The following is a 22,956-nucleotide window of genomic DNA, read 5'->3' on the forward strand; positions in this document are numbered from 1 at the left end:
TCGAGTTCCCCTTCAGGTCAGAAGTTTTTAATTAAAGCATGCTGGACCTATATACTAACACTGTCTTCTAAGATGATAGACACAGCTTGCCCTTATCTCCCATCCCCCTGGCACATACAGCATAACCAAACCAACCAGTCTGTAGTTTCCTTTTATTCTCTTCTTGTCTAGTTTGTTTCTCACACCTTGTGTGACTCAGCTCCTAGACTCCAAAGCCAGACTGTCCCACCCAGCTCAGTGTGTTTAGTTAGATCAGGAAGGAAATACAGGCCCAGTGCTAGTGTGAAAGGGTTGTGACCTGAGGGTCAAACTAGAGGTCAGGATGTGGGCAGCATAGGTCTAAAAACACTTTAACATGTCACTCATGGAATGGCATAATGTAGGATGTAAGAGGTTACTGTGGATTAATAGCATTCATTTGGGGTTTTATGAATCATCATACTTTAATTGGTGTTAATGGTCTACTGATAATAATTCACCTCATGGGATGAACGGACTAAAGGGGCTGTTCTAATACAACAAAGGATTTTCTACACACATAACCAAAGCCGTTAGACCTATACTAACAGGTTAGTCTCTCAGGTTCAGAAACACAATCTCACATATGAATATGGCACTTTTTTGGATTCTGATCCAAGGTCCCCGCATTTTTCTTGTGGAATGTGGTACAAAATCTTACAGGGACCTGCAAACCTCTCAAATTATATAATTTAACCTGTGTGTGTTGGCCTACTGCGTGAAATTTGGTCTTGTATGAGGGCTTCATTGTTGGTGATTGACTATAGAAACGTCAAGTTCATCTGTTTTCTTCTTTTACAGTAGCCCTGCTGTCTGCTGCTGTAGACTGTTCCACAATGACCTCTACAGTGTCAGAGAGCAACAAAATGGATGACAGTGGGGCTCGTGCTGTATGAAAACATTGATTGTTGAAGAAAGAGTGCACACACTTATTGATGAACTCGTCAGTGGTCTTCCACAGTAAGTATTCTCTCCTCATTTATTATTTGTCCTGGAGCTCTTTCAAATGACCCACAAGAAAATGGTTTTAACTGTATGATCATCAGAAATGTCTGGCTGTGACACATTGTTGGATGACCTATGTTCTTGACTTAGTGTCATTGGATAAAGTAGAGCACTCTTTTATGCTTCTCGATGTAAAACAATTAAACTGTGACGTAAACAAAATGAAAAAACTATCTATCAACCTATCAAACTGCCCAGTGTGTTGTTTGTTGCTTCTTATTGCTTTTCTTTTCTTTTTCACTTTCCACTTTCCTCTCAGCCGAACAACACAGGTTCAAGATGACTGATCCGCCGGAAATGATCATCTCCAAAGCATTAGCTTGACCAAATCAAACATCTGTTATCCTATCATTAGCAGTGTAACAAAGAACATGAGCACCAAAAAGACATTACAAACTCACTGAATTGGCCTAGAACAGTTCAAGGACTGAATTTTTAACCCTGAGATGTCTACATATCAAATAGGTTCATATACGTCCATGGCCTTGTGTCACAGTCTATGTGATGGAATGATGGTATAGATCTCTCCTAGCGTGCTTATGAATGTCCCACCTGAACCTTACACTGGCAGCAAAATGTTTTCTATATATGAGATGTGACTTTTAGTGTAGACAAATATTCATTTTTTAAGCTACGGACAAAATTAAAAGAGACAGAGTGGCATGAATATTTATTGTGGTTTTCTCTTTATTACTTTATGTCTATTTGAGTGGACCATTTTTCTATTCAAGCGTAATATTTCATTATTGCCTTCTGACAATGTGTGTCATTTTTAACAGATTATGTGCATTAGCATGTGTATGTGTGTGCGTGTGCGTGTGAGTGTGTGTGTGTGTGTTATGCTGGAAAAACAGAAACAGATTGTCATGTTTCACTGATGAGTTTGTTGCCATGAGTGCCATACAGTTAACACGCCTTTCATGACTGTCCTTTGGTTTTGATCTTGTTTGTATGCCAGGGCCAGCTCTGGTTAGAAGTCAAAGGTCTAGGCCTCTGAAACTTCATGTCTTGTTTGTCCCATTCTTACAAACATAATATCCCAGGAACAACATGTGGTAATCTCTTCAACTTTGGCACAATGTCCTGTTGGACTCAAGGATGAAATGATTCGATTTTTAGTGGTTAAAATTCAAAGTCACAGTGACCTCATGTCTGTCTCATTCTCATTTTTCGTGATATCTCAAGAACACCTTGAGGAAATTTCTTTAAATTTCTCACAAACATCCTTTTGGACACAAGGATGAAGTGATTAGATTTCAGTGATTGAAAGTCGAAGCTCATTTTCGTCAATCCGAGATCGCAGGAATGCCTAAAGGGAATTTCACTACATGCGGCACAAATGTCCCCTTGGACTTATGGGTGAACTGATTAAACATGAGTCTGGACAGACTGGACTTGACTGCTTGTTGGGGGCATAGAAATATAAATATTTCCTTCTCATAATTTTCTTGTCATGTTTAGATTTTTTTTTAAATCACAAAATGTGAAGTGCAATGTTTATCATGATTAAATAACTCAACAAATATTATATTGTTTAAAACATAATCACTTCTCAGGCCAGTTTCTCTACTTGTGTGAAACCTTGATAGTATTCATAGTCGTGCTTTTGAACGCTGTCAGGCAAAGCACAGCCATGAAACAATGTGGTGTTAAAGCTACGAAAATACTAAAAGCAACCAGAAAACAAACCCAGAGCTGCAGTGGCATTATCCTGGAAGGTTGCAGCAGCATGAGAAAATCCTGTTTAAGAGTTCAGCTATGTATTGCTCTGTTTCGCATGTTTTGGAACTAAAGAAAGCCAGGATTTCCTAATGCCCAAAATGGAGAGCTCACAACAGATTGATCTCCAACATGGGACTGTCTATTCTTTGGAAGTGAGCTGACCAGAAAAAAAAAGAAGGAAAAAAAAGTTTGGTTACAGAGCTGTCTGAGCCAGACTTCATCTGATCTCCAGGGCAAGTTGCACTTGACAGAGGAAGACGTAAGTCTGTGGAACTGTCTGTCTGACAGAGGTAGCTCACTATGGACCCCTCCTGTCTGGACTTCAGCATGGGTGAGTTATGTTTATGCAATTTATTTATTTTTTTACCTTATGGTGGGCTTTATTTTTTTGTGAATAGCTGAGCTTGTTATGTTTATAAGACTTTCCGTTGTGTTCATTTAGAAATGTTTGGTCATGGCAAATAAGGCAGTATCATCATCATCAAAATGAGAGGAGCCTTTCTAAATGTAGGTAATACAGTATATAGCTCCTCTGAAAGGATTAATTGGGTTGAAGACCTATTTTATCACAATTGCACAGCTTATTAATATAATATATTTATTTGCAAGTAAATAATATACATTGTCTTAGTTCCAAATCTGTTAATGAACTTGCTAAATAATTTCAAGCTGATTATTATTTGCATATTTTGTTAGCCAATAAAAAATAAAATATTTATCTAGTTCATAGTTACAGTAGTCCGATGTTGTAAACATTTACAGCTTCTACAGTTCATGCTCACTGTAATCTCGTTTGTTTGAGAGGGTTCTTGTACCACACTGAGGCTATAACTCTGATTTTAGAAATCTTGTGACAAATATTAAACTCCATTTAGGTTTGTGCACAAGATGTGAATTGACACTTGGCAGGATGGAAAACCCTCAAACCACAAAGAAGCTCTGGTGTGTTTGTCAAGCAGAACTGTAGAAAGAGAGATTAGTGATTTTGCAAGTATGTCTGTGTGTGTCTGTCTGCGTATATGATGCAGTATGTGTGTGTGTGTGTGTGTGTGTGTGTCTATGTTCGTAGAGAGAGCTGGCACATAACCCTGGAATGCAAGCATTTGCTGTTGCAAGAGCAATGGCTATTTAGAAAGAAGGCTGGACTACACCCACCAGCTTTAATGATTGTACTTTAGATTGCTTCATACACTACATATTAAATAACTGGAGACATTTGTACTGTAGGTCAAAGGTATTTTTCTCTTTGCTTTTGACTTGTTTGCAGTAACGTTCATCCACACACTAACGGTATACATGCATACATGTACCCTCAGAAGCCTTTTGTACAGTACATTTTTTGTCCTTCATTTCTATGTTGATCTGTTTTGCCTTTTGCAGGTTTAGTGAGCATTAATGTGCAAAAATACGACAAAGAAAAAGTGATATTGTTATATAATCAGAAGGTTTTTCCCATTGATTAGCCAAAGTTCTCCTTGACTCACATGCTTTGCCCAATGTTCAACTCAAACTTTGTGAAAAGAATCAATAATGGTAATGGCTCAATGCAGCTCTGGTGGTCCTTGCAAAAAACAAAAAACAACATTTTAAAATAGAAACATTGTTTTAGTACTGATATGGTGCAAACCAATCTCACATCAAAATGCTACCAGCTATGCTGGTCAACAACATAAACACACTAGTCTCACAATATGGGCGGAAAGATTGTGAAATAACAACTTTTTTTTTTAATGGCCTGTGCCCACATCATGTGACTGTGGTTTCTGGCAGCGACACAAAAGAAAATAGATTTTAACAATTTTCATTGGGAAAACTATGTGATAAAAGTAAAAATGTTTGTTATACATAATAGTTTAAAGTGCAGTTTGTAGAGTACTTTTACATTTATACGGCTAAACAAAAATGGGTAACATTACTTACATTTTTAAAATCTTTATGTGACACATGAATGACTTGAAAAACCCAGGGGGCTCCAGTACCTGCTCGCTGCTATGGAAACAATGGTAACTTTTAATTATCCCCTAAAACTGATGGACACTTTCTCAGAAATGAAGTTAAAATCATTAAACCTGTCGATTATTTAATAAACCTATTGCATAGTCACATTTTTTTAAGAAGTTCTCCTTTTTTTATAGTATAGTATTAATGGTACAAGCAACCAAAATATGTTGCAGTCCACGATTTCTTTGGAATAATTTGAAATAATTAACTAATAAGGAATGAAAAAATGAAAATTATGAAATTATTATAAACCTATTAATATTGGTGAATAGTGAATATTTCTCATTTCAAATGTTATCAAAATGCATTTTGACGCTGAAACTATCTCAAAATATTACTTCAGGTGGGAGCAATGTGCATAGCATCCACCAGAGCAATGGAAAAGCCACATAGTCTTTCTACAGTCTTATGGCAAAATGTTCATGATACCTAACAAAATCAACATCCTATACATTCACAAAGCAAAGATTATGAAAAGTGCCAACCCGTTCTCATCCCACAGCGTCAGATATTGAGGCTTTCTAAGGCGTCAAATCGTGCCGCATTGTACGTCCTTTGGCATGTCATATTGAAGCCAAAGGTACCGTTTGGCACCACTATTTGACGCGTTGCATCCAGTATTGATGCTGCAGGTGCATTAGTATCTGACCCACCTTTTGATGCCACAGGAACAACTTTATAGGGAAAACAACTTCAGGGTAACATTACCTTAACAACGATGGTTAGGGTTCGGCACAAAAACTTAAAAAATTACATTAAAACAAAACGTTAGCGTGACTCGTAAACACATCACACGTACTTTCATAATATAGACATTACTGTCAGATGCTCCAGAAGACTCACTATTTGACACCATTATCCATGTTCACCACAATGTGTTACAATAATAATTAAAGTGCACCACATCTCACACTAGAGTCAAACCCCAGTCTCCTCTGGAAAAGTCCTGTCTACCTCATGCTTTAGGCATCAGAAATTGAAATGCTGGGGTTCTAAGTTATAGTACAGTCAAAGTATAGGCAACAAAAAACATCTCACTATCTTGTGAGACTAGAATGTTTTGTGTTGGGGAACAATGTAGCTATTGCACATTTTGTTATGAGACTTGGTTGTATGGTGAGCTAGTCCTAGGTTTTATTAACTTAATAATAATTAGAAATAAACTTTCCATTTGCATTGTTTGTTTGATTTTACAGAATTTGAGATTTTATGTCCACAAAATTGGTAACAGAAAATTGGTAAGGCACTGTAATGTGGTTTGCGTGTGTGTGTGTGCGTGTGTGTGTGAGTAGAACTATGCTAAAGACAGCCTTTGCCTAAGTTAAGCTTCATTTCAGAACTGTGTGGAAAGCTTTAAGTGTTCAAGTTCCAAGCCATAAATCATATTCTCTGCTAGAGTTGCTGCAAGAACTTGTAACATTTGCTAAAATATCCCTGATTGCAACTTAAGCTGATGAGAGAAGCTAAATACTCAGTCTACTGTATGTGGTGTCATATCTGGAAGGCATTATTATATTCTGAGGTGGGAATGTGTGGAAGAACTTCATCAGACTCCACACTAGACTGTTAAAAAAATGCTTAATTTAAAAACCCATATACTGTGGCAACCATGCTGTCAAAGGACAAAAAAAGAAATGGCTGCATGCTGTCACTAAAATGACAAATTTGCTCTTTGCATTTGCTCCCTTTCTTTCTTTTTGGATTTTCCGGTTAAGATGTGAGAGAAAGGAGTGTGTTGCACTAACACACCCTGTCAGGAGGCTGTAAGGTATTGATCGCAGGAGTGTATGACGATGATGGGCTTTGACAGCCTGCTGCGTGGACCTGGGCTGAGTCAGACAGGAGCTTGCTCCGTCTTCCGCCTGCAAGGGCCCAGGGTCACGTAGGCAAACGTCTGCACCCTTCTGTAGCGCATGACTACCCTCAGACAGGGGTTGAGAGGCTGCAACGACATGAGAGCATAGGAGAAAAATGAGGCTCCAATGTTTAACATTTAGATAAGAGCATGAGCTAAACGTCGACTTAACATGGCTCAGTCTCTGTTTTTAATCATCCAGTTACAGAAATTTGTGATGAATTTTTGTTTCTCATCCCTGCCTAACATACTGTATCTTGGATTCTGAGATATTCTTCGTGCTTTACAACAGTACTTTTATACAGAGAATTCATATGTTTGTTCCCTGTTGTCCTCTAACTTAAATTCAGTGGCAGATCCTGAGCTTTTACATTTGGGTAGCACCCATCTGACCAGGATATTAGTACATGTGACTACATGTGACAATAGGTAACCCAAAATCTTGTGCTGTCTAAGGGCCATTGGGCAATTCAGACATTGGCCCTGTGTGTGTGTGTGTGTTTGTGTGTGTGTGTGTGTGTGTGTGTGTGTGTGTTTGTGGGGGAGCGGGGGGTCAATTTAGTCAATTCTTCCTCATTATTAGGCATCACAATGTTTGTCAGGTGACATAATATCAGGTGATATCAATCATGTGTATAAAAGTGTTATGGTCACAATAACAACAGGAAGTCTCAGGACAGGAAGACTTCTGCTTTGGATACCTTCTTCTTTTCCTTTGGGCTGTTCCCTTTCAGGGGTCACCACAGCGAAGCATGTGCCTCCACTGCTTTGCATACCCAGTAACATAAATACATATATAATGTTTTTGGGGCGGGGGTGGGGGGCATTCTGATGCCAATACAAGCAACATACTGAAGTGCATTGTAAGAAGAGGTGGTTCCAAAATTTGGCCATCTCATTAATTTAAAATAGTGTGGCCAAAACATTACAACCTGCTCTTCTTATAATGTACAGTTCGACTGCATTTCCTCATTAATGACCTACTATGACCTCAATAATAATTGCATAGTAGAATCACATTTACATTACATTTAGTCATTAAGCAGACGCTTTTATCCAAATCGAAAGTGAGGTACAAGGCAAGCAAAGAAAACATCAAAGTCCTATCAGAAAAGTGTTCACATTTCATGAGATGCAAGTGCAAGTAGATACCGGTAACCCCATTAACAGAGCATTGCAGTAATCAAAACTAGATATGACCAGCGCCTGTACAATGAGTTGGGATGTATATTCCTTGGTGTAGGGTCTTATCTTTCTAATGTTGTAGAGGGCAAATCTGCATGCTGCAGAGACTGAGGAGATGTGGTCCCTAAAGCTCAATTGGTTGTGGATGATGACCCCCAGATTTCTGACCGAGTGGGACAATTACTGTAGATCCAATGTTGATGCTGATGTTGTGTTGTGTCGGAGCTCTGGCTGGGAAGACAAGGACTTCGGTTTTGGAGAGGTTGAGCTGAACAAGTCTCTCTCTCATTATAATAATTTTCACCTTTCTAACAGTTTCAACCTAAAAACTGAGGAATTGTCTTGTCCAACCAAAATTTAGAGCTTCAATTATCACAATGATATACAGTTAGAAAAAAAGTTGTGAAAGTCTGCTGTGAAAGTCCATCATAGCTTTAAGTTGTAGTGCATGATGTTGTCTTTTATTTAATTGATGTATATTTAATTGTTAGCTATGTGGGAATAAGGAGAATGCAGCCAAAATAACTACATTTACCCGGCCTTTGCCTTTGTAAACATTTGTGATGGTTTTTCAGAAACATCAAGAGCTTTTGGTTTCTGGGAAAAGTACTGTATGATGAACCTGCTTGTGAGTGGACCTTAATAGCTTCTGACTGTAGCAAATGGTTAGAAGGTTTTTATGGGCTTTAATGGTAATTGGAGAAAACACTACTCTTATATGTATAGACAGCAGAAGACCGAATCTCGACCAATCTGCCCCAGTGCGGTGTTTTTCATGAAGACACTAAGATGCTTTGACCATCCGCATTGTTTTACTTTAGGCATCTGATGCTCTGTCCTAAATATAGGAAAACATAAAGATTTGTTTATTAGCATGATGATAATAACATTATTGTGAAAAAATAATCAGAAGATGAAATGGTAAACAACAGAATTATCTATTGTCTGTTGTGCGGCAGGGAGAAATTCTGTGATTTTGGCTTCAATTGTTCATTTTGATAAGCCTTGTAAATTTGTGGGCAAGTTCTTATACCTAATTTTCTGGTTTTGCTTTACAGAAAGAATATTTCATTCCATTTCCTGTAATATCCCCTCTGGGTTTCACAATGGACCACAGTGTGTTTTACAGTAAAAGAAAGTTGCTCATGCTCAGTTCTGCTTTTTCTTTTGTTTCTGTTTTGAGCAAAAGAAATATTAGTCACACCTTCGCATTTGGAGTTTTAGGAGACAGAGCAAATTAACAAATAACAATACGTAAAAATTGAAAATGCTTTCAGACTGTATACCTTGCTGTTACCTAATTTTAAGTGAATTCAGAAATATATTCATATCAAACACCTATGCATGATTTCCTTTACAGCTTCGCAGGAAGCAGTGTGACCTTTTGTTAAGTGAAATGGAAAATAACAGTATAAAGTGTTGACTTTCCTGCCTCATGCTGTGCGTTATACATATTCTGTATTTTCCTATTAAGTTTATCTGACAGAAGTTTCCCTGCATAAAAATACTGTCACTCATAAGAAAAAACCTTAAATCACATTCAACATTTTCCAGGGTTTTGCAGAGTCTTTCAGTAACTTCATTCTGTATGGTGACATCGTTGATCTACATATAGAATATAATTTAAAAAAAAATAAATACAAGCTTGAAATAAAGGCACAGCAAAGCTGTCACACAAGAACCTTAGCTGAAATGATGATCAGTGTACATTTCGGCCTTCCAGAAAAGCTTTTCCACCATGGACCGAATCATGCCAATGTATTATTTCTTAAAAAGAAGCCTGCTGCCATGGATATTAGCTTTCTGGATAGGTGTTCCGCTTAAAATTGATCTTTCTACTGAGCAATTTATGTAGATATAAATGGAAAGCAAACCTCCTGGCGTTGGCAGCTCAGCACAAGCCAACAGTGAGTGATCTCAAAATGTGTACAATCCAAGGCTCAAACTAATGAGCTGGACTGAATGAATGCTTTCATCAAATCCATTTTAAACACTGTAAGCAGTGTTTCAACCTGTAGGAGTCACTCAGCAAGAGTGACTCTGTAATGATATCCAAATGTGTTGAGTGTGATTACCTTGTAGCCTCAGTCTACCTCACTCCCCCACCCCTTTCTTTTAGCCCAACCACGTCTCACAGGAAATTTGTACTTCATTCTCCTACGATAAATGCAATTTATGACAGTAGAGGAACGGAAATCCTCTTCAACACCTTCAAAATCAAAAACAAAAGCAAAATCTAAAAACCTTTTCAGCTTCATTTGATGAAAGTATCAGATAAAGCTAATATTTAGATGTTAGCCTGGTTTTTAGGTTTTAAAACATTTTAAATCATTTATTTTAAATATGCCAACCTAAGTGTATCCTTTATCCAGTGTGTGCCCCAAATTCTTAGATCCACTTGAATATTAATACATACTGTACAGTACATAACCAAAATTGTGAGTGTCCTACTCACAAAGGCACTGGCTTCAGTAAAAAGCAAATTTTGCTGCTCCTGATTTCAGGGTGGCTAACTAATTATTCACTTGTCCATGCTTGGTTTCACTTGGGCTCACTGAGCTTTAAGGGATACCATTTCTGCCTCTGCAGAACTTGTGCTTCGTCCACATATCTGTTGCATGAACATGTTTGTCCTCTCGAGGTGTTTAGTACCACTGTCGAACCTGGCTAATGTAAATTACAGCTTGAATTGAGGACATATACTTTGTGCATAACACATTAAAGACACAATATATAACACACCTGGCAGTTCACAGAACTTTATGTTAATATTCTTACAAGACATATACAAGATAGTGGCATGTAAAAGAGCGATAACTATGAATTTTAAATGTTGGATTTCAAATCAATCTTTGCTGTTGTGACAACACAATTGTTATATCTTAGTTTTTCCACAAAGGGAAGCTAAACCAATTCTGTTAAAATATTTCATTTGAAAAAGATCTTTTATAAAAACTACATTTTTCTTTGTAACAAACTTTCTGTCATGTAACAGAAGCTACATGTAAGAAGCCTACACTATTTTGATGTTTTGTTGATGTGTGTTTTCTCTGCTTTTGTCGTTTTATCAAAGAACTATTGCATACACTGCAGTACATGGTGAGTGGTGAGTTTACTGTAACACTTTGTTAAAAAAGATTCATCCAGCAAGGGATAACTCTTCAAGAAAGGACTGTTGAATGATTCAGCACGCACAGTGAAATGGTTGCATGCCATGAGGGTTTATGTTTATGTGCCATTCTTGTTATTATTTGTTGTTACTACAATGCAGTTATGGCCACAAGCAATGATTACTGTTTATTTATATCTGATGTGTATTTTTATTAGCCACTGATTATTTACTTTTTAACATGTCAGAAAACAAAAGTTTTCACATGTCACTCTATCATTTGTACCTAATGATAGCTAAAGTGAAGGGCTGCATTCATATAGTCCTTTTCTACCTATTGGTACTTAAAGTACTTTCCAGTGCTTCTCATTCACCCATAAAGCAGTAAATCATTTATCTTTAATCCTTTAAAAACCTTTGACGAGATGGTATTGATCGATGTGCCATCACAGCTTCGACAAAACATATTGGATCTCTCTGTGTTGAAAGTACCACCTCAAGGCCGGAAGACTCATGCTGATGCTGCAAGTGATTAAAAGCAACCGTGACAAGTTGAGCAAAGGAAAAAGAATATAATTTCAAACTGACAGAAATCAATAGAAATAATGGACATAAACAGAAGTGAAGGACAGGCAGTACATCCTGTCAATCAGCTTGATGAGGGGGTTGTTTATTACCTGGTTTGTTGTGTCCATCTTTTAGTATTTTCTATTCGAATGGTGATGAATATTGCATTTTAGAAAAATACACCATGTCCTTGGATTCTTGAATGCCATATCTAGCCAGCTGGCAACTATGATTACTGCTTAAAAAATTGCCTCAGTTCTATATCCCTTTGCAACAATAGACATAGATCAGGGTCATTAACATAGACTTTGTCCTGGCAGCCACTAACCCAGTATGTCTAAATAGATTTTCTGCAGGAACAATGGCTCCTTGCCTCCAGCAACATACAACGCTTCAGTGGAAATTCAAAAATTATGCTCTTAATCAAGGATGATACATATCTTTTAATGACAAAACCCAAAGGGTGTGAAAAAGATTTTGCTCATTTATCTTCCAGTTTCCTCTGCAAAATGCAGTAAGGGTGGAGAGCTGTAAACCTTGATGAGAGGGAGAGAAAGAGAGTAGGAACAACTTGATCAAGTCCCATAGAGATTTACAGTATTCCCACAGAGCCAGAGAGCAATTAGTCACTGCTGCCTAATGACTACAAGTCCCACGTGGCATGCCCCAGCTGCCGCTATGCCACTGATCCAATCTTTATTTGATTTCATATCCCGACACATAGATGAAGATTGAAAAATCACAGACCATAGAAAGATGGGGAACTTTCCAAGGGAGTAATATGTGGCAGCGTGAGAAGAAGAGAGGCAAGAATTAGAAGTTTTTGTTTTTGTCTCATTGCAGTTTTGCAGGAATTAGATTAAAAGTGGAATCTATACCATAAATGAACAGAATACTTTAGCTATACTTTACTGTGAAAAATAAACCTCTTGTTTGCTTTTGTACCTTCACAGTCCTGGAACTGTAAAGGGGAAATAAAGTGACTCATGCTGAGACTCTTTAGATCTTGCACATGTAAAGCAAAAAAAAAAAAGGGAATTAGCGAAATGAAAGGGCTGATATTTGCAACTCTTCACATCTGAAATTCCCACAAGACCTTTGCTCCACTGTCAGAAGGGAGAGATGGAAGAATTCATTATTTTGTTTCTGACACACCTCTAATGTCTGCCGTTGTGAAATTAGATATAGCAAATAGGTTGTAGGGAGCATGTGTGCCTCTACCTCTACCTGGTGTGTGTTACTAAAGATTACCCTGTTAATGTGGATGTTTTGATGATATTTCATCTAGTATTTCTGGAATGGCAATGCATTTTGGGAGGAATAGATACTAATGGAGCACTGAAATGAGAGGTGTATTTATGTAGAGTTTAAATATGCACAATCTTTCATCAACATGAAGGACATTAAACAGATTATTTATATTCCTCCTGAATCCTTAACTACTTCTTTTCCTTTCAGCTGTTCCCTTTCCAGCGTCGCTAGAGCGAATCATGTGCCTCCATCTAACCATATATTCTGCATCCTTTTCTCTCACACTAACTAACTTCATGTCCCCTCTCACTACACACATAAATCTCCTCTCCCGAAGAGAACTGCATCTGTTGGACTCTTTCTAGGCATGAAACCATATTGCTGCTCACAAATGCTCACCTCTGTCCTTTCCTTAGCTTCTGCTACTCTTCCCCACAACTTTATTTTTTTGGCTCATCAGCTTTATTCTGCACATCTCCCTTGTTCTTAAAAATTGACACCAGTACACTTCCTGTACTACATGTCTCCCTGATCACATTAGCTCTAGTAGTCCAGTCATCTGGAAGCACCTCCTGACCTCCCAGAGTCTGTCTCAGCTCCTCCCTGAAAACTACACGACATTCTTCCTTTCTCAACTTCCACCACTTCGTCCTCTGCTCTAACTTAGTCATCTTCATCTTCCTCACCAGCAGAGTCATTTTACACACCACCATCCTGTGTTGTCTGGCTACACTCTCCCCAACCAATACTTGGTTGTACTATGGTTCTCTTGATCTCTTTGTCAAATGTAGGAAGTAATGTGTAGTTAGGTGGGAAATAAGGGAGTATGGTTTGAAGTGATTAATAACAAGTTCAATGTTCATGCAGGGTATTAAAGGTCATGTCTGGTCACAGGCCTGCAGTTAACACTTAATTTTTAATAAATCAATGCCAATGTAGCCATTATGTTTCCATAACTAAATCTTAATCACAGATAATTTACCAAAATCTTTTCTAAATGTAATTATAGTGTAGGTGCCCAGAGAAAATACAAATTGTAAAAACTTTACAAAAGTTGGCAAGGACAGAAAAAACTAAGTACGTGATCATAATCAAGGGTTTTGCAAAATAAGTATATTTGCTTTCTCTCAGTTTACATGTACATATGGATGCATTCAAATTACTGAATCCTTCTTTTTAATTTATATCCCTTAAGAAACCACTATCACAACCCTTGTTTGCCTGATCCTCTGCAAAAAGAGCAAACTGAAGGACACATGAGCAGCACTACAGTGATCTAACCCCCAGTGCTCTCAGGTGATCTGCCTGCGTGGCACCTTTTACTAGCTGTGCAGCTGCCATGGGAGGTTTCAGCCATCTTTAAAGTCCACTTTATAGGCTATAGTTGCAGGCTGCAAGGTCTGAGGTGGCTGCTGAAAGAACTCTTGGGTTAGGGTGAGGAGGCGCTGTAGACCTCCTGCTGTGAGTTCAAAGAGAGGTCCCCAACAGCTGTGGCTCTCAAGGGAGGTTCAGAGGGCAGTGAGTAGTTGTTGGTAGTTGGGGGGAGGGGGTTAGGGTTAGGGTCACATGGCAACTCAATCTCACCTCAAAAACCAAGTTGCTGTGTTTGTCTTGATTTCCACATTTTTGAGAGAAACATACACTCCTTAGATTTCATCACATGGGGAATACAGTTAGGCCGTGTCATGCTTTTTTTATCAGCAAGCAATGAATTTACTCCACTACAGTGTCTGCTTTATGAAGACTTTGCATACACATATGGTTTTTTACAACTATATACCATAAAGGTTCGATGCCCACACTTCTTTGGCACAAACTTGAATGACTGTCAAACTCCTTGCACTGTCTGCAAGTGCTTTATTGATGAGAAAACCATAAAGTCAAACTTACACAGAAGCCAGATTGTGCAGTTTTATATATATATATATATATATATATAAAACTTAAATTGAAAAGTCAGTGTTTTGCAAACTATACCATTATTCTAATACTTTGTTTGTGCATTGTGTATGTAGTCATTGTGGCATTATATCCACAATACTTGCCAATGTTCTTCTCAATATTGCTATATCGAGCTTCAGCAGACTATTTTTCTTTTGCTGCCCTGTGGCTCAAGCTAAACAATTTTTATTTTACAGAAACTTTTAGTGAGTTTTACTTGCATTTGGAAGAACTGGAGCCTGCTGGCGAAAGTCATGTGTGTGTGCTGGGATGTAGTGGGATAGCTCTCCCCTGAAATCCAACCAACCTTTCACCATTCTGCAGTGTGTTTTACAGCAGACTGTTTTATTTGGATTCTGTTGTCAGCTGCAGAAACTCTTAGTAAACGTGAGAAAGCTTTAGAGCGAAGCATACTGAAAGGAACAAGGTGTATGTATGTAGACAGGTGACAAATTAAAGGAAAAGTCTGTATACATGAGTGGCAAATCATAAAGCGAATGAAATCATATACTATAACCTTCACACTTAACAGACAAAACTGGCAAAAACTAGGCCACTCTGCCTTGCTAAGATTTAATTGTAGGCTGATTTTTTCTTTAGCGTCTCCATCTAAGAGCGGGATTATGTGTAAGGTTAGCTACCAAGATTATAGTTCCATTTCCCATTTTCCAGCTGTACAGAACAAGCCATTGTTCAGCTGTTGGCACACAAGATCCCAAGCTTACATCCAGGTAAACACACCTGCCCTGATTGTGGTTAGATCTCAGTGTTTGCTGTTGAGAACTTAAAACATATTGTCTATTGTTACTTAGCGCAATGTAGCAAAGGCTCTAACAAGAAGGACAAGTAAAAAGTAGTTTAATTTTTAAAACTGTAAATCATCAAATGTTAAGGACTGTGTTTCTGAAATGGGGAGTACTGTAGAGTGTAGGTAATATTATATTTATTATAACAAAAAAATAAAATACCAGTCATGCATAATTTCTAAAATACTGTAAAATATCTATCAGATGTTTAAAAAAAAGTAAATGTAAGTTTGTCAAACCACATTTTACATTAAATATTCTTATGCTCAATCCAATTGTTAACTGCCATAAATTGTGAAAGCAACAAATGCAATCCAGACAGACAAAAAAGAAAACATAGCATGAAGAATGAAATGAAAAAATGAAATTGAAAATAATACCATCTGGCAGGATATTGGTTTGCCAAAAACTTAATCACAGATTGTAAACACTTAAAATGCAGCAATTAATCAAATTTGTTTTTAGCTTTCAGGTACTTGACAGAAAAAAAAAACGTCCAAGTAGTAAATAATTTAAAAAGTCAGTTTTATTGAGTCACCTAGATTATGTAGCACATTGAATAAATGGTTTCACAAGTTTCACATATAGAGTATCACAGGTAATTATGACAACAAAATATACAACAGGATGCAAATGGATCACCAATAATGGCTGTTTTTTTCTTTTAGTAGATCCTTAACCTATATAAAGTTTGCTTTTTCTTTACTTAAATAACAATTGGGGCAAAAAAAAAACATTTCTACTCTCACTTACAGTATTGGCCACCTTAAGGTGTCTCTGTTAGTCACTGAGGGAACGCCAAAGTTAGGTACTGACCAAATCTATCTTCTTGTGCTTAAACATGTAGGTTTTATTACTAGGTGGCATCCACATGTAAATGCTAAGTGATAATTTGTTGAAAAAATTAAGTACTAATCAGTAAAATCTGGTTGTGGTTACAGCAAAGATTAACCTAAAACTAACAGTTAATTATTTGCATTAATGTGACTTCATTTCAGCATTAATATGGAGACAAACGTAATATTTAAAAAATAGTAAATAAAATATTGGTACCAATAAAAAAGTAAAGAATCTGCATTAGATAGAACAACTGGTTTATTTTAACTACTGTAGATTTATTAGTTTTTTTATTTCTTTAATATATCAACAATATAGTAGGGGTGGGCAGTGGCTCAATTGGTAGAGTGGCCACCTACCGACCATAGGGTTGGAGGTTCACACTGCACTCTTCCCGACTGCACGTCGAAGTGTCCCTGGGCAAGACACTGGAACCCCAACAGCCCCTCATCCTCAACCGTGCAGTGCCGGTCCCAAGCCGCGTAGAAATTGGGGAAGGTTGCGTCAGAAAAGGGGATCCAGCCTAAAAACTATGCCAGTGTGTGTGTGTGTGTGTGTGTGTGTGTGTTTATATACTTATATATGTGTATATATATATATATATATATATATATATATATATATATATATATATATATATATATATATATATAACAGCATGGTAGGGCCAATACGAACATGTTAGAATAAATTATTAAATGCTTCCCAGACACTGAAATAATTCCAATCCCTAATTACACTTCTCACAGAGCCCACAATATAAATACACTTTAGTGTAAGGAGCCCTTTAATGAGTGTGTTTCCTGAGCTTTGATCACTGAATGATCCAATAGCATGTCTTCAGATAAGTTAAAACTGTAGTACACATGTATCTGACTTTTCAATCACCCTTCCTATCATTGTCTCACCTAGTTAGAATGTTCCAGTCACATGATACTGTATAAATATTTGTCCAACATAACTGCAGGCCCATTCAGCTGATCCTGTGGAGGAGCTCCGGCACAATGGCCCCTTATCCCAACCAAGTAACTCTACACTCACCTCCCTGGTCATCATTGATGGGCTAGTAAGTGTAACAGTTACAAACCAATTACTCTACCATTAATGTTAGATGAGCCGCTCTACAAGTACAGCTCGAGGCTTATCAGCTTTCCTCTGTTACGTGCCGTTTTACTTTCACTAAATTGCACACCTTCTTTAGCTTGGTTTCAGTCTTTAATAAGTGGGAGGTGAGAATGACAGCTGGCAGTCTTAGCCCTGTATCAAAAAAACATTCTGTCAGTTCAAGAGGTAAAAAAGTCAAGAGGTGAGTAACATGTCCCCTCTGTGACTCTGGGAAATCTGGTGACCCAGTAAAATGATAGCACACCAGCATGGAGGAAGAACAGGGAGGGGGGGAAGGGAACAGTAGAGAGGTGAAGGGATCGAATGAGTTGTGCTGCCACCTCCACATGTGGTTTCACTGGCAAACCGTAGCAGTGTGTCTCCAGGTCAAGGAAAGGTAGACTATTTAAATGACACACTTATGCACGAATAGCAATTTTTTCCCCCGTGTGTCTTTGAAATGTTCCAGACAGGTGGCTTGTTTGTGCAGAGAAGGGAGAGGAAAGACAGTTCGCAGATTAGGTCGACACCTTTCACATCTCTATCAGCAGCATCTGGTGGGAGACGTCTTTTAGCACACTTTTAACAAAAACAGTTATGCTACTTGATAGGAAGCTAGATTGCACATTGTATATATTTAAATCCTTAACATATACTGTATATTTTACCATTTTTAGGTAAAACTGACACTTTCTTTTCCAACTTTATTTTGACTTTATATTAATTTGAGTTAACTTTGCCAGCAACGTTTCACAGCAAAAGCATGATTGCATTCCGATGATTATTGCCTTCATCTAAAGTATAATTTTCTAGTCACTGGAAACACGTCTAAACTTTTTAAAGTTTGTTTCTATATGGTGCTTTCGTTATTTCCACACTATATCGTAATAAAATTGTCAAAAGCAGTTGCCTTGTAGTATAGGTGAAAATAAAAATTAAAAAGATAAATACTGAGACCTAGGTGTTTTCTGCTGGCAATTACAGTTTGCGAAGACAACCATGTGTCTTTAAACATCTGCTTTTCACAGGCTAAGAAAAAAAAACACCCCCCTTTCAGGTTGGTCACAGTGCATTTTTCAAATAATTAAAAAAGAATGTGAATAAAATTAGTTTGAACTTGAAATTGAAAGTTGCAGTAAATGCAGTAAGTAAACCTTTGTTTATGAGTATTTGGCTATTAACCAAACTATTTGACAAATATAATTTTTTGGCCTAAAACTTTAAAACTTGACTAAATAAAAAGTAAAGCTTAACAAAAGTTATTACGACTTTGCTAATTATTAGAATGCTTTTAAGAACTTTCAAATCACATTCCAAACAGTTGACTAAACTAATAAACTTGTGGTGCCACTAAAAGAATAATCAAGAGATCAGCTTCACAGTCATTTTTTATTTATTATGTTATTCTGAATTAAACATACAGATTTAAAGTATATTTTTTTTAAAGAAAATAAAAGCAGTGACAATAAACTAACTTTTCAATTTCCTAACACTTGTTAAAACACACACTTACACAAACATGTGAAGCACATGCACCGACAAGTTTGCAGTGGAGCATGTCCTTAAGAATATGATAAAAAGGAAGCAGGCATTTCCTCCTCGAGAGGGATGTTTTCCGTTGCACGTCCTGTCTGATTAGTGGGACCATCGCCTCTTCCCCTGAAGAGCAGCACTAGACGATACTTTTAACACACATATACAGAACAGGTTACATGTTATACAACATGTTGTAAAAAATGCTCCCCGTTGCATTGAGGTGAAAAGTGTCCATAATTCATAAGTCTGCTGAAGCTTACAGTCTACCATGAAACTGACAAGTCTTTACAGTTTATTACAGTTTACACTTTTGACCCTCCTGCTTCAGCTCTGGTAACTTAGCGCATGCTCTATTTAAAATGGCTGTTTGTTTTTTCAGAGGTACATGTATTGTACATAAACGATATCCATTCGCAAATGCTAGTCTCAGCAACTTAATTGGATAACGTTCCACAAAGCAGAAAAACACGCCAAACCGCTACAGACTTCCGTGAAACTAATCATTGGAGTTAAAATTGTTACACCATGAATCATGTCCTTGACTGCAGAGGAACTCGAGAGAGAGATGCTCAATTGTGGGAAATCAGAAGTCCTCCTTGTCTCCTCTGGAGTCTGTCTGGGTGCTGGTGCATTATTTGAGTGTCCAGTGAAAGTGGGGGGAGACTGGCTAGCTGAAGTTTATGGAGATTTATGGCTCCTTCCCCAGGCCCTAATTGCCTCCTCCTCTGTGGGTAGTCCTGGGAGGCCCATGGTGAGCACCAACAGGCACCGGGACTCCTGCAGGTGGGCCCGCCAAGACGCAGTTTACTGAGATTCGTTATGGAGACAAATGGTGTCATGGAGCACTTACAAAACCAGATGACAAACAAAGACGAGGAAGAGAAAAGCAGGGAGACAGAGAACTGGACAGTGAAAGGGCTCAGGACTTCAACTTGGCCTTCAGAGTCGCAAGAGTTATGGGAGCCTTGACTTTTACTGGTGCCAATTAAATATGTATTATTGTGGAGTGCTGTGAAAAAGAACAGTTGGACTTTTTTTCCAATTAATTAAATAATTTATTTAGTCTTTCATTTATTTACAATTGTTCAAGCAGGTAGTAAAGCGCAATCAAAAGCATTCAAATAGAAATACATACCATGCAAATAAAAACATACTGTAGGTTGGGAATGAACAAATGAGGATTGAAAAAAATGGACAAGTATTTGTGTATTTGAAAAACCATTAAATAAATTGAGGAGGAAGGGTTGGAAAAAAGTCAACTTAGGGAACTTCGGTAACATCAAAACTTGACCTGACTTGTTTACTAAATAAGTTATTCATAAAAAGTTGATAATGTAGCAAACATACACACGGCATTTTTTAAAATCTTTTTTTCTTTCTTATACCAAGGACGACACAGTCAGTGCCTCGGTTGGTTTTAAAATCATCTTCAGCTGACTTGTTTATTGACGTCCTTGCCTCATGGTTGGGGTACGCTTTATAGGTTAAATCAATATGATGAGATGAGTCAATTCCAAATACACAACTTTGATGCACATGCTGCCTTCAATAGATTTCTTTTCCTTTTTTTTTATGTAGCCTGTCTGTGTTACATCTTACTCAGTCTTACAACATACTGTTGGTATAGCTGCCTTAAATACAAACACAAACACAAATCGTACTTGAAAACTGATATTCCTTTCTAATATCGTTTCATTTTTAAAAATTGTACACTTCCAAAGAAGTAAAACTCAGCATTTCATAAGAAAAATGACAATTTAGAGATTTCAAAAGAGAATCCTACAAGCCTTCAGATTTTATCAATCTCAGCATCAAGTTAGCTTTTATTGTTCATCAAAAACCATATAAATGGGAGATACATAGCAGAAACAATTGTGTTTAGTCCTAGCTACAAATACATTATAAGCTAGTAAGAAAGAAAAGACATTATGTACAATAAACAATAATATAACATGTATAACAATAACATGTTTGAGACTAAAGTAGTAGATTAGTAGTAGAATAGATACTGTAGTTATAGTGAAAGTAGTGCCAGGTAGTGTCATAGTTTTATTTATATAATCTAGCTGTGTTCATACAGTATGTGTGTATGGCAACAGATACAAGAAAAAAGCTTTTTTGGATCAAGTGTGCATCACATGATCAAATGTGCAAGTGCAAGACCACTGCAGGAACAGGGTGCTGATCCTGAGAGCTAAGTTAGGAACCTCTATTAGTGCATTTTGTTTTCAGTACTACCTTAACAGTAATAAGCTTTCAATACCATTTTTTCTTATTACTTGGAAACTCACAGAGGAGAAAAAAAAACCTCTCAGGTGGAGGGTAGTGTGGGGTGTCAGGTCCATTGGAAATGACAGGCTCATGTTTATTGCAAGGGAACACGTCTTGAGTGACTTGGTGATGAGCTTCATGGCAGAGAGGCAGTAAGTGCACTAATGAGTCTGACCACTGAACACCACTGCACTGAATTTATATATATATATATATATATATATATATATATATATATATATATATATATATATATAAAAACCACACCACACCAAATCCTCCCTGTTTCCTGTTGAACTGAGGCTGCACACTGGCCTCACAATGATGCCATAAGAAAGGGAGAGGGAGGAAAATATAGTTGTCTAATATCATTGCCATTTTTGTTTACTGAGATGAAGCGACAAGGCCAAGAGGTACAATACAGTCCATGTGTAAATGCCACAACTTAAATAAATGTGTATCTGTCACCTTCACCTTCCAAAAGCTAATTTAACAGACCAAAGTCAAGTTTTTAAATGTGATGTCAGCTTCAGCTAGCAACAAAAAGAAATTAAATCTCCCTTAATTTTAGGATTATCAACCTTGCTTTATTTTAGTGATTGCCATCATTATCATTATTATTTTCAGTCGGCTTTATTCTGCCACCCACCTGTCCATTAAAGCTTCAGCTCTACAGGAAAAAAAAGTTTGGGTTTTTTTTTGCATTGCAGAATTTAACAGATTAGTCATTAGAAGATTAACCTCTGCCATTTTATCATTACTGTGCAAAAAGGAAAGAAAAAAAAAAAAAACACAGACCAGGTACCAGGCAACAGGCCGCAATTCATAAATGAAATAGGTTCTGTGAGCCATCTGGATATTTTATTTCCATGTGCTCTGAGCAAGAGCAAGGACCACTGCTACTTAATTGTTCTGCAGCTATCTTTAATAATCACCAATCCCATTTTGAATCACCAGCTACAAGAAAGCACAATTTATTGTACCTAAACAAAAAATTATTACAGATATGACAAATATATTAGAATTCTTTAATTCTTCTGTATACACTGAAGAACCATAGTGCACCTGATCAAACACAGATCTGTAATTGTTTGAATGTTACAGTGATTAAAGGAAAAGTGAATTTTAACACATAACTACCTCTTTTATTGGTACAGTCTGAAATCAGAATACAAAGCTTGTTGTGCTATTCAAGCAGGCATCTATGTTCAGATTACATAACATATTATTTGTGGTCACTTGCATCCCAAACCAAGTGTTAAGGTGTCCTAAAAAATCTCCTAATGCTACATTAATGTAATTGGAATTCTGCCACAGCATATTTAGAGTTTCTTGTGGTGACAAAGCCTCATATCAGCCATATGAATTATGATATGGCCCATCTAATCCATGGAGCTATTTCAACAGTGTTGTAGAACTAATTCTCTGGAGGGGATGGATGAGGAGGTACATGTAATACAATGAAAAACTTTGGTGACCACTATTTATTTCCTGTGTCTTATATATTCCATTGCTGTTTTTTTGTACCTAAGATCCAGATCATTCCATCATATGATCCAAGAAGACAGATTAGTCATAATTAATCTACAAACCAAACCCACAAACTTGGTTGATTTTGTGCGCAAATTCAGCCAATTTGATTGTTACTATGAGTTACTGTCATTGTCATATAAGTTGTAGCTCACCTACTACCTCCAAGTATGCTCGTAGTATGTTCGTATCCAAGTACGAACTCTGAGTACAGGACT

General features: G+C 37.3%; 1 protein-coding gene across 6 annotated transcripts in view; it reads left to right on the forward strand.

Moving 5' to 3' along the window:
• Positions 1 to 2,958: 2,958 nt before the first annotated feature.
• The window catches only part of rxraa (retinoid X receptor, alpha a), a 156,395-nt gene continuing 136,397 nt past the window's right edge, over positions 2,959 to 22,956 (forward strand). For 3 of the 6 annotated variants that reach the window (XR_010911453.1, XR_010911452.1, XM_067483499.1), the window contains exon 1: positions 2,959 to 3,076. Coding sequence is in view for 4 of the 6 variants with exons in the window: in XM_067483499.1 (XP_067339600.1) it covers positions 3,046 to 3,076 (31 nt within the window). In the remaining 2 variants the exon portion in view is untranslated. The remainder of the gene's footprint in view (positions 3,077 to 22,956) is intronic. The other 3 variants (XM_067483501.1, XM_067483502.1, XM_067483503.1) reach the window with 3 other exon arrangements.

This window comes from Channa argus, chromosome 18 (assembly GCF_033026475.1).
Source record: "Channa argus isolate prfri chromosome 18, Channa argus male v1.0, whole genome shotgun sequence".
NCBI classification, from domain to species: Eukaryota; Metazoa; Chordata; class Actinopteri; order Anabantiformes; family Channidae; genus Channa; species Channa argus.